Source organism: Zosterops lateralis, assembly GCF_965231275.1.
Source record: "Zosterops lateralis genome assembly, chromosome: 19".
Classification (NCBI taxonomy): Eukaryota; Metazoa; Chordata; class Aves; order Passeriformes; family Zosteropidae; genus Zosterops; species Zosterops lateralis.
The window spans coordinates 643,983-656,370 of NC_139779.1; the positions used below are offsets into that span (position 1 = coordinate 643,983).

At 46.6% G+C, this 12,388-nt stretch overlaps 1 protein-coding gene across 6 annotated transcripts in view; it reads right to left on the reverse strand.

Moving 5' to 3' along the window:
- SGSM2 (small G protein signaling modulator 2) overlaps nucleotides 1-12,388 on the reverse strand; it is a 37,740-nt gene that overhangs the window by 2,280 nt on the left and 23,072 nt on the right. For 3 of the 6 annotated variants that reach the window (XM_083875211.1, XM_083875213.1, XM_083875210.1), the window contains exons 11-22: nucleotides 12,052-12,181; nucleotides 10,577-10,711; nucleotides 7,860-8,010; nucleotides 7,252-7,316; nucleotides 6,726-6,871; nucleotides 6,167-6,295; nucleotides 3,744-3,926; nucleotides 3,032-3,403; nucleotides 2,229-2,353; nucleotides 1,713-1,795; nucleotides 1,136-1,245; nucleotides 703-799 (exon numbers count right to left, since the gene is read on the reverse strand). In XM_083875211.1, coding sequence (XP_083731337.1) covers nucleotides 703-799; nucleotides 1,136-1,245; nucleotides 1,713-1,795; nucleotides 2,229-2,353; nucleotides 3,032-3,403; nucleotides 3,744-3,926; nucleotides 6,167-6,295; nucleotides 6,726-6,871; nucleotides 7,252-7,316; nucleotides 7,860-8,010; nucleotides 10,577-10,711; nucleotides 12,052-12,181 — 1,726 coding nt within the window. The remainder of the gene's footprint in view (nucleotides 1-702; nucleotides 800-1,135; nucleotides 1,246-1,712; nucleotides 1,796-2,228; nucleotides 2,354-3,031; nucleotides 3,404-3,743; nucleotides 3,927-6,166; nucleotides 6,296-6,725; nucleotides 6,872-7,251; nucleotides 7,317-7,859; nucleotides 8,011-10,576; nucleotides 10,712-12,051; nucleotides 12,182-12,388) is intronic. The other 3 variants (XM_083875215.1, XM_083875214.1, XM_083875212.1) reach the window with 2 other exon arrangements.

The following is a 12,388-nucleotide window of genomic DNA, read 5'->3' on the forward strand; positions in this document are numbered from 1 at the left end:
TCTACAGGCCTTACTCAGTCATGAACAGAACCTGATGACTCCTCCTTTCCCTCTCCCCCTCTCCTCCAGCCACCTCCTGTCACCTGTGCACAGAACTGGCCTAAAGAACAATTACCACAGCCTGGAGATGGGGCGGTGCAGAGCCAAGCCCAGGAAGGAACCTGAACCACAGTGACCATGAGAGCAGCACAGGAGGCCCAGGTGTCCTACAGGGCTGTGGGACAGGCTGCAGGTCTGAACCTGTGTCCAGGTGTATCTTGGCTCTGCAGTGGGCCTGTCAGCACCAACACTCTGCTGGAGTGTGCTTGTGCAGGGATCCTGGGATCCAGGGGTGTCCCACACGATACAAGGCACCTCACCCACAGTGCAGCAGCTCCTGAGCTATTGCTGAGCTGCTCCTTGTTATCAAAGGGATGAGAGAGGGGGTTTCAAAGCTTATACAGGAGTGGGATCACTTTGAGCAAACAGGCATTTGCACTGGGCAGGAACTTGGCTTCAATTACATCATCAGGAATTTGCAACTCCCCTTTCTAAGCCTGGACTCATTCCAGTGCTGTTTCATCTCAGAGCTGCATTGCCTTTCCTGGCTACAAACTCTCCAGTGACCCCAGCTGCCACTCACCATCCTGACAGACACTCACACCAAAACAGAACTATTACAGTTCCACACAACTCTAAACTACTGGCACAGAACATTATTACCTCTTTTGAAGTCAAGCAGGAACCAGCGATAGCAGAAGTAAAAATGAGTGTAATCTCCATTCTGGTGCATCAATTCAAAAAGTTCTGAGTCCAAAATCTAGAATGGAAAACAGCAGCTGTCAGATGTGGTCTGAAAGCAGCCAGGGTCAGAGGTGTTGGACTCCCACTCTGCTCCTCATCCCGTGGTCAGAGCAGCTGCTCAGCCCTTTGCTGTGTGTGCCAGTGCTGTGCTCTGGGTGTCCTGACTCAGTGAAGTGGCAAATGTCCATCTCTGCCTCCACTTCTCTTGCTGCAGCTCTGCAAATCCACTGACAGCTCCTCCTCCCCAGCTCTGAAGTCACAGCTGAACTCCTCAGAGCTCTCACCCTTCACTGGTGAGTCCTGAGCCTCTGCACAGCCTTGTTTTCTTCCAGACACCCTTAACCAGACTCACCTGGATGAGGGAGCGCATGTTGGCAAAGTGTGTGTCCATGGCACCTCCGTTGGGGAAGTTCTGGCTCATCCTCTTCATCAGGTGGCTGAAGCAGCTGTAGGCCAGCTGATCTGCAGGGACAAGGCAGACACTCAGTGCTGGCAATTGTGGGACTTCTTGAACCAAAATAATGGATCTGCAGGGCTTGGGGAAAATAGAGTCTTCCCCTTTGCTGTTCTCTGAAGCCCAGGATTTAGATGAAAGGGAGGTTGGTTCCTGACTCTGGACCATTTTTACTAGTTATGTTTCAAAGAATCCAGACTGCAGTTGACTTTTCAGTGTCAGCAACTGCCAGAACACATTAATTTTACTAACTTTGGTAAAATTTAATCTGGAAGTCAGTGACAGGGCAGCCCCAAGACACTAATGTTAGCAATTTCAACAGCCACAGGTGGAGAAAACACAAATCAGGAGCTGCAGGTTTGATTTTGCTGGTGACCCAGCCCTGGTTAATGCAGACAACTCCTTCTGAAACAGCATTTCTAAGGAAAGACCTCAGTAAGGATACCAGCACATTCCAAAGGAAAACCCTTCCTACCATTGTCAAGAATAACCATCAAAGGAGCCAGGAGGTCACACATGCCTTGGACATAACCAACTTCTAGGTGCTCCCAGACATAGCTGTGGAAAGAAGAAATCCTTGTATTGAAGGCTGATTCCATATGTGAAATAAATCCTAAGCAGCTGCTGAAGGTGGGAGTCTCAGAACCTTCTGACACTTCCCAGAGCATTTCACAGCCCTTTACTGTTTGCTGCCTGGATGAAGTGGCCCTCTGAGCATGGAGGTATCATCCTGATCAGGAGAAACCCAAGCCCCAGAGTACACTCAGAGAACAGTTCTCTAAAATAGGGTCTGTCACTTGAGAAGTCTCAAATCTGCATTCCAAACTTGGACCCTAACCTGCCATCCTGCCTGTTTTCCTTCTGGCAAGTTGTTTTAAATTCATTAGTGAGAATTCTTATTGATTGTTATTTGCATATTATTACAGTTTATAGATTATTTTATGGATTATGACAGAAATGTGGAAGTAGTTGGGTTTACAAGCTCATTTACCTGCACATGACATTTCGGAGCTTCTCCAGGTTCTCAGCAGTAAAATACCAATAATTCCTGTCACATCTCTGGACATCTTTATCAATTCTGTGCAAATTTAAGGCAACAGTGTCCAATAACTCTATCTAGAACAGAAAAGTTTGAGTTAGATCTGCTAAGTTTACAGCATTCCCAGGACTCTGTGCAGATTTGCCCTGAGAATCACCAAACCAGAAACAGCACAATTACACTGTGAGAAGATGAGGGCATCGAAATACTCAATTACTGTCAAAAATGCCAGGTAAAACACATTTGTTTTCACTTGGAAATACGCCAAACCTGTCCTATTTCCAAATGGCTATTTCCAGCTAAGTAACTTCAGCAGAGAGAAGCAAAAACTATGCTGCTGTGTGACAGCAAGAGTAACAGAGGTGGTGGCATCTTGAATCTAGATTTAGGTTGTGGTTCAGTTTGACTAGTTGGAGATTTTATCTTGATTTAAATAACACTAGAATCTTACAAGCAGTATGTTGTCCATATCCCCAGGCCCTGGAAAGTTCTAACAGCTAGAAATGTACCACACTGATTGTCTTGCCCTCCTACTTAAAAAAAAAAACACCCCAATTTTTCTTGCTGCCTTATTTCCAAAGCTCAAAATCCAGATGAAAAGATTTGGATGCAAAAATCCTCAGTTACCATCCCACCAGCTGTAGTTCTAGTTTGGGACTCTCTTTCTCTCATTAAAACCTATCAGAATAAGTACCAGTGTCTGCTAAAAAAGCAACGCTGAGCAGAGAGATGATGATACTTCATTAGTGACCTACTGTGTAGGACGCAGCGCAGACAGAGGCGACATCCACGAAATAATCCCCCTGGGAGCAGAGCTGCTCCTCTGAGACAGAGTCCTGCGACTGCAGCACGCTGGGTTTGGTCCTCTGCAGGCGGGGAGTGCCCGGCTCAGTCCTGCCCCCCTCAGTGCCCTCCTCCTCAGCCCCGTCCTCGAAGGAGCCGCCCTGCCCGTCGTCGATGCTGGACAGGATGCCCGAGGCCACCGAGTAGTTCCTGGAGCTGGGCAGCCCCGAGTCGGGGGAGTCGAACTCGGCGGCCGCGGGCGCCGGCACCGCCGTCAGCGTGGGCTCCTCCTGCCCCTTGGGGTCCTGCTCCACTGAGTCCGTTTCGTCCACAGATATGAACACCTGTGACATGCAGAACACACATTTCAATGGCACTGATCATCTGCTCTGTGCTGGCTCTGACTAAAGGGCTAAGAGATCTGGAGAGCTGTTCCTCTGCTGGGGGGATCTGCCTTTGTAGGTGAACCTCAGAGCCTCTTAAGCACGAACAGCTGATTATCCAAATTAGATTATCCAAACAGATTATCCAAAATTCAGACCTACTTTTCATTCTAACATGGAGACACCACAGCTGCAATCTCTGCCCAGGATTCAGGAGCTGTGCTGACCTCCATCTCTGCCCCCCAGGGCTGCACCTCTGCAAATGCTGAGCACTGATGGTGAGTGGGAAGGGAGTACCTACATCATTGCTGATGGTGGAGTCCCTGTGGATGAGCCGCTGGACGTGGCTGTCAATGCTGCTGCCCGATGAAAACTTGGCCAGCGTGGCTGAATGTGACTCCTTCTCTCGCTGCTTCACGATCACCTCGCAGGCCTTCCACTCAGCCATCACCTTCTGGTACCTCAGAGCAATGTCTGCGTCCACCTGCAGGCAGAGACACAGCTGAGACACTGCCCTCCTCGCCAAAAAGGCTCTGACACTGGGAGGAAACAGGAGGGACAGGTCTAAGGCGGGTGCAGGGTCTCAGACTGAAAGCCCAAAGGATGCTGAGGCCCTCTTGCTGCAGCAGCACATCCCTGTGGCTAGAGAGGAGTAGTCAGGTGTTGGCTATTAAATGCAGGGAATTAATAACACTGTAGGCACCAGAAAGGATCCATAAAAGCAGGCGTATACACTATCAACACCACTGTGCCACTGTGACAGTGGCCCAGGATGGAACAAAAAATGTCGTATGAAACCTCACACAAAAGTGAGATGCAAGTGCTGCCTCTACCTGCATCCTCCCACATTTCATCATGCCTCCTTCCAACTCCTCTGTTCCAGCTCTAAGGTAGCCCTTGTGAAGAAATCCAGGTCACAGGTTTATAAACACCAGCTGATCCCCGGGAGAAACTCTGGAATCCCAGCTCCTGCAGCCCTGTCCTGTGGCTGCACGGCCAAATCTATCCACACTGGGCACCACAGGAATAAAACAGATCTTTGGTACTGGTGGCTTTCTCTTTTGAAAGACAGCCTCAGAAACCCCCTTGAGCTATTAAGGGACATGGAGCAATTTCGCTGCTCTGTCACTTGTCAAGAGCTGAAGAGAAACCACAATTGTGAGCTGGCTGCAGGCTCCACACTTGGCTGGCTGAGCTGCTGCCCGAGCCTTCATGCTCAGAGCTGCAGGCTATTTGTCACTTGAGGTAGCTGTTGAGTCATAAATCATAAAATACAACAGTTAGTGGAGGGCTGGAGGACAGCCACATCTGGGAGTGCAAAAATACCATCAGAAGACAAAGATGATAAATCACCTGCAATGACTTCAGTTAAGGGCACGATGAGTTTCCTGTATGTGCAGGTGTTCTGTCTGTTTTCATGTCACTCATTTAACAGACTCCTACATTCAGTGTAAGCTTCAGTCTCCAACAACCCATTCCTTTGAGGAGTCAGTTATTACTCTTGTTTACTACTGGTGTTGAATAGCTCATTACAATTCCAGGTAAGTTCAGAGTACCCCTAGGTGAGTAGGGTACAAACCTAGGGAGAAAAATCTGTAGGAGCCTGTGTTCTGCAGATCAAATCTTTTTCTATCTTGTAACATCTCTGTATGAATTTCCTGTAATTTCTGTCATACAGACTCCAGTATTTATCTCTTCTTGCCAAATCTCCTATGTTGTAGCTGTACAAATGCATGTGCCCTTTGGAGGTGGGGCTAGCATCCAGGAGAGATGGCTTCACTTCTACTAAGGTGACTGGATTCAGGGGGAAGAATCTGGACTGTGACCCAATTTGAACAGTGAAGGGCCCTGTTTCTCCACCTGTGTTCAGAACTGGCTTTTGAAGATTATTGGGAGGAAAACAACTCAAATTGTTTCAGCAACGTTTAGTAAAAAGGGAGCTGCTTATAAAGTGCCCCATTTGCAAGACACTGATTTGTCCATGGCAAGGCTCGAGGTCAGGCTGCCCTTCTGCTCTGCAGGTGCTCACAGGGATATAAATTACTCCTTGGCATGTAAAGTAATTGGGAGTTAGCAAATGCCAAATGTTTTGATATATAAACCACTCCTTATCAATTTAATCCAGAACAGAATCAGCTACTGCATGAGTGCTACCTCTCTGGTAATAACACTAACTGAAAAGCAGATTAATGTGTTAATTATATTCCAGGCCAAACCTCATTACTGTTCCACCCAGTTCAGCCAATCTTTGGGTGATGTCATAGAAAAGCAATGTTTTATCACCACACAGTGACCCCAGAGGATCCATCTGGGCTGTTCCCAACTCCAGCAGAAGTCCATGCATGCTGATGCAGTATCATGGAGAAAAGGTACTTATTTCAAGGAGCAGTCTGAAGTATAATTCAGCTAACACACCATATCAAAGAGGGGTGAGTAAAATTCCCATTCCAGTGACAATGTCTCCCCATTTTATAAATGACAAATTTATTGACACAGGGTGTGCTCAGGGCATGTGCATGCCACAGGCAGAGCTGAATGAAGACTTCAGGAAAGAAAGAACTCTCATTTAGTGACATTCAGACATTAAAACATGTGTTACTGATGTTTTCAGTAGTGTTTTTTCCCTTGGGAATATTACACAGTAATAAAGACCAACAGCTGCTATTCAGAAAAAAAAATCTACTCTGCAAATGTAGCTCAGATTCCACAGAAGCTATGGCTTACCTGGTCCATCTCCTTCTTGGCCATACCAAATTTGTAGTGACCTAACAAGAATGGCCACACTTCCTTCCGAATCTCATGCTGGACCCCACCATAGTAAACTCTTCTTAGTAATTCCAGTTCCTTGTAGTTCTGCAGTGGCCAGGAGAAAGATGTTGAAGGCAATAATCTGTATTTAACTCAGGTACACTCAGAGACATTTTACACTGAGTACAGAGACAGTGAAATACATGCAGGACACTAAATTCTGCAGCTTGATTCAAGCCTTTAGGGCATTAGCTGAAATCCAGTGTAAAATCCAGTGTAATATAGGCTGTCATGCCTTCCATGAACATGATCTAAATTTGAATAGATCAGGTGCTTTGATAATTTATACCTTTGCCATCATCAGAGAAGGAAAGGAGAGAAGGGATTGTAAGATCTGACTCACTCTCACTAGCTGAGAAGTGACCCTGCGGTCAAACACCTTTAATGTTTCTTGGAGCCCACTGCAGGTGGTTCCCTGCCCAGAGCAGCAGCGTGTGGAGCCCGTGCAGGGACATTAAGGGGCCGTGTCACTGACCTTCTTGTCCTTCTGGTACTTGCTCCAGACCTCCTTGGTGAGGCCAGCGGCGGCGCTGGCGGGTCTGTCGGGGGGCACGATGCTGTGGTTGACCAGCGCCGAGAGGTGCGTGCGCACCGTGGACAGGTGCCGGCAGTGCGCCAGCCCTGCGGGGACAGTGAGGGGAGCTCAGCCACAGCCCTGCCCCAGCCACCTGGGAGCCCCCAGGGACAGCCCTGCCTGCACTGAGCTCGCCCTGCACTGTGTGAGAATGAGCAGTTACAGCAGAGCCAGAGGTTAAACAGATTAGACATGGACCAGCAACATCCACATCTATACACCGCCAGATAAAACGACCTTCTGTCTTCACTCTGCATCACTCCTCCCACTGCCAGCTGTAAAACTCACAAATATTGAAATACTGGCATATTACATCCACCCTACTGCCCTGAATTTAGGGTCAGACTGATTTCTAAGCCAAACATCCCATGTTGTTTAGATAAGCATATGGATACCACATGGACCAGATATAAGAAGCTTCACTTACATCCATAAAAGGCTCTGGAAATGATCTGCTTCTTCATGCTTTCACACAACATCTTTAGTGGAGTTCTGTGGACAGGCATCAAGAGGACAAGAGCAGGTTGTGAGGACAGAGAGCATCAGGAGTTTCATGCTGATCCCTGTGTCCTGCACACAGCAATTTTTTCTCTGTGCCAAGATTTATTTAGTTAAAGGACACAGTAATAACAAACTTCACTTATTAAAGCATTTCCGCCACTAACATTTTGGCCCTAAACAGATTTCCACACAGCCACAATTGCTGCAGGTGCACTGTAGAGGTCTGTGTCAAATTGAACTGATGCCCTTCATTCAATTGTTAATGACTTGTTAAAGATAACATTCCCAGAGCTGAGGTATTTTACACTAGACAAATGAACTAGATGCCATTTTTCTATCAAAATGTGACTTGAGCACAGTTTAATAGGTTAGGTTCAATAAATAAATTCCTTGCTGCCTAAATTCGTCTTTTTATGTTAGAAACTACTTGAAAATCGTTACTCTTTGTTTTGAGTGCTGCAACCACTCAAACCTTCCAGCCTTTACCTGTGGCATGCACAGTCCCCAGGTAAGCTCTGTGCACAGCTTGCTCACCGGTCGTGGATGCAGGTGCAGCAGCTGGGAATGTCGTAGGGAGAGCTGCCCATGGAACAGGAGATACAGGAGGAGCCCTGGCTGCAGTGCTCCAGCTGCCACGACAGCAGGTTTGCCCCAAAGCCTTGCATCTCTATCATCTCACTGGTGTCTGTGGAAAAACCAAACAGGACAGGAGGACATCAGCCTTTGCCCTTCTCTCCCCCTCCTCCTTCTGTGCATCCTGGTGGTTCATGCTTCACTTCTCAACAGGCTCTGAACAGGTTCCAGAAACAGGAGAGCAGCATCCTCAGAATCACTGCTCTGGACCTGCAGCATGCTGTGCAGGGTCCCTCCCCAGGAAACCAAACCCCTTCACCATTTGCCCCTCTCTTGCCCATGCACATCCCAGTTCATGTTTCAAGAGAATAGAGAAAAGGGTGCTGCAGTAACAACTAAACTGGTTCTTGTGGAATACTATGGAAATGTTAGTTATGGCCAGAAGAGATCATCTAGCCCAACTTTCTATTTAATTCAGGCCTCAGAATTTCATTTTGCAGTTCCTGGAATCAGCCATGGAACTGCTGGTCCAGCCAGATTGAAAGCTGGAGCACAAAAGAAATTAAGGCAAACTGAGTCAGTTACTTTCAGAAGATGCTTCTTTCCCCATCAGAACCAGATCCTAAAATACTTAGCACAGAAGGACAGTTCCAGTCCTGCTAATGGCCACACTATATTTATAAAAGGATACTCTCTACAGGAGTATGTGATCCAACTGTACAATGCAGCTTCCTGAGTTATCCCTGCTCCACCAAATCTATCTGCCTTTTTAACCAGCTTCAGAAAGGGAACTCAAAAAATCAGCAGTTCCCTTCAGAAAGCTTGGCTTCAGCTCTTCAGCCTTCCCAGCTGGCATTTGAACTCGTGGGGTTTTTGGTTTATAATAAATAACTGGCCTTTCAGCTCACCCATGATTAAAATTAAGGCAAATACAATAATGTATGTAATAAAGTATGCCACTAAATTAACAGTTACAAGCAAAATCCAGTCCCCTGGGCCGTGCTTTTAAAACAGATATTTGTTGAGTGGTGGTGGTGGGGGGCAATTCCAAACCATCTCATGCATTTTAAATCAAGGTAGCACAAAGCATTTTAGGAGTGCCTATTAGAAAGTGGGCAGAGGTGAGGGAGGAGTGGAGTAACCCCATTTGTTAACAGAAAAAGCACAGGCTCATGCGGAAGCAAGTCATGTGTGTTTCATTTCACAAAACAAAGTGTGATGCAAAAATGCTCTTCACCTTAATTCTTCAGGAAGGAGCTGAACGACCCAGTCTTTATTGCAGCTTCTTATTGGGTTCAAATAAAAACCACTGGATAAACATTTTTAGATCATTAGTTTTTTGCCTCCCTTCTGTAGACAGAAAATTGGGTTTTTTAGGTTTAATTTTTTATTCTGTTTTTTTGAGAAACAAGGAAAGAACCCCACAGAACCTAAAGATTCAGATGAAAGGTACCTGAATTAGTGAAGAATTAGAGTGAACAGCATCTTTTATTTAATTGTAGTGGTGTTAGCTGTAACTTCAGCTACATGCAAAAGTCGAGCATGTTGCAAAATGTCGAAGCAGATGGCTGGCAAACCTGCTACAACAGTGTTGTCATTATGGGATGGGGCTGCTGGAGAGACAACAGCCCAGCCAGGCTATTCCCAGACACATCCCTAACTCTACCCTCCCCTTTGAGATTAAATAACCAAAAGCAGACACCTGACAGTCATTCTAGTGGGATAACTTAACACTTTCTATCAACTGACTAAAGACTAAATGATGTTCCTTATGCTTAATGTGTATGTGACAATTAAATGTTCTCCTTCCCATTTTTGCCCACATCCAGGCACAATCAGTTAAGACACACTGAAACTCCCTAGAACAGTGTATTGTTTCAAGGGGAACACTGTTTTTGGAACTTCTTTCTGTCCATGCCTTCCAAGAACTCTTTATTAACTTGGGCTGGGCTTTATTAATTTCCAGGGGCTGCTCCCTTGGGATAAGTGTGTGGGCAGTCTGGAAGAATTGAGGCTCTTCTTAGAACACCTGTTCATACCCTGGTCTAACCCAGAACTTTGGCACTGTACAGAGATGCAGGGCAATTATTGTCTCTTGCAGTCAGTCCCACCAGTCCAGGGTACAAAAGCAAGCACTTCTCAGAATTCAGAGCTGAACTACTGGATGTCAAATGCACAGACATCTTGAGAATACCAACTTAAATAATAGGAAGAAATAGATGACAAATTCGTGGAGGGTGGTGGAGCTCACAGCTGATCCTCTGAAGCCCACCCACCCTATGGATGCAAGTGGAATGAAAGCACTGACCCCAACAGGCACTGCATCTCCACACAGCCTTCTCTGCATACTCTGCTACCTCATCTGTGAGATCACAAAGCTCCCTCCTTCTCTCCTGAGAACCTGCTCTAGTGTCCAGCCTTTAGGGAGGTGGGGCAGGAAGCCCCACAGGAGAGGAGGTTTGCTGCTCAGCAGCACACACATCAAGGGACAGGGAAGATGCTGTTCCCACTCCCCACGGGCTGTGAGCCCATTCCCAGCCTCTGCACCGTCACCTCCATCTCCAGGTCTCATGGCATAAGTGAAATGTCTGTCCCTGTAATAATGCCAACACTGTTGTATGCATCAGTGGAAGGAGCTGCAAGAGAGCTCTGGGACACAGGGGGAGGAGGATAAAAACCTTTCATCCTATTAGGAGCTGTGAGGTTCCGAGAGCAGATCATTGATAGCATTGCGTGTAGCTTATCTTCCTCCTCCTCATCATCGTCAACAGAGGTAGAGCGGCTGGCAGCTAAGTGGTGGTAGTTAATAGTTACTGCTCAAAGAAAATAGTGAAAGAGGAGCATAAGAAAAAAGAACTCAATGCTGTGGGAAAGCTCAAAAGGACATGGTCAGCAAAGACAAAGGACCTGAATCGTGTCCTCTGCTCGAGGGCACAAGCTCTTGTAAATGGGTGTGAAAACTGAGTTTCTTACAGAAACAAAGCAAACAAACTCAGACCAGCCTTTGAGTGTGCACAGGCTGTGAGAACACACGTGGCACACCATGGCAAGGGGAAAGATCCCAGTGCCAGCCTGCAGCAGCTGAGTATGCTTTTGAGCAAAGCTCCATGGGAATTCTAGGCTCCAGCTAGCTTCCGCCCTTCACTGTGCCCTAGGCAAAGCTGTGGCCCCTTCTCTGAAACCTGTGCCAGATGCATCTGGACAGCAAACCCTCACTCCCAGCTGTGTGTGCCTCTGCAGACAGGCTGAGTTCCTGCAGCCCAGGAGCCCCCAGGCTCTGCAGCCTCTTCAGCAAGGCACAAGGTGCTGTGCTGGTGTGTGCATGGACTTACCTGTGCCAGCCCAGGAGCCCTGACAAAGCCCAGCCAGGACTGTGGCCCAGCCCTGGGAGGCTGCAGAGGAGACTCCTGCTTTCTCAGCTGCAGTAAGTCCCAGTATGAGCAGTAACTCCCCTGTAAACTTTAGGGTCTGATCTTCCCAGGAAATTCTTGCTTCTTTGCCAAGGGGAGTAAAACTGAACATGCTGTTTCAGAACTAGCTCAAATGCCTTCTTGCACGTAAGGAATCTGTATTCACTTATGACATGAGGTGGTTTGGTGTTTGGGAATTCATTTCATTTCCTTGGAAGGGCCTTTATTTATCCATTGTTAAGTTTGTGCTTCCAAGCCAGGGAAACTTAGCCCAGGGAATTCTTGGGGTACTTTTAAGAGTTTATGGTTGGGGTTTTTTTCCTAATAACAACATGAACAAGCATTGTGGCCAGTAAAAATATCCTCACTTCAGGAGCAAAACTGCTCTTGGCTAGTCAAGCAATCTTTTCTGTTTCAGTCTCAGTTTGCAAGCCCAGGGGAGTATTTTGAAAACTTCCTCTGTAAAACACAGAGTAAATATAAGATTCTCCACCTCAACTCCGTTTCCACTAAGTCTCTCTGCATTAAGGAAACCTAAGCTGTACCTGTTGATCACAATTATCTCTCAGTGAAATTTATTAGAGGTTTGGGTTTTTCTACCCCCTTACAAAAATGTGGCTTGTCACCTGCAGGTACTTCCCAGGATATTACTTCAAGATTTTCTCAGATGCCTGATTTAGTTCTTCATTTGTGTTTTTTTTGTTTGTTTGTTTTTCCAAACAAAGCAGAACAGAGGCACTTACTGTTATCATGCTTGTGTCCAGGATAAATAATTCTGAAGACATAGTCCGTGGATGTGTCCTCAGCTGGCATCTCTTCCAGGTCCACTGATTTGTTGCTGTTCCGTTTTCGAAGCTTTGGAAACACCTTGCCCTAGAGAAAATAATAATTCCATACATTCAGTTAAGAGTGACTAACAAAGTACAACAAACTAACTACTGCAGACCTTTGGCATTTTAAATCTCCAAACTTTCAGTGAGGGAGAAAACAGTGGAGTCATTTACAGCTGCTGGCTTAGGGGTACTTAATACTACTTTTCTGTGTGCTATAAACCAGCCTTTCTTGTAATCCATGGGAGCT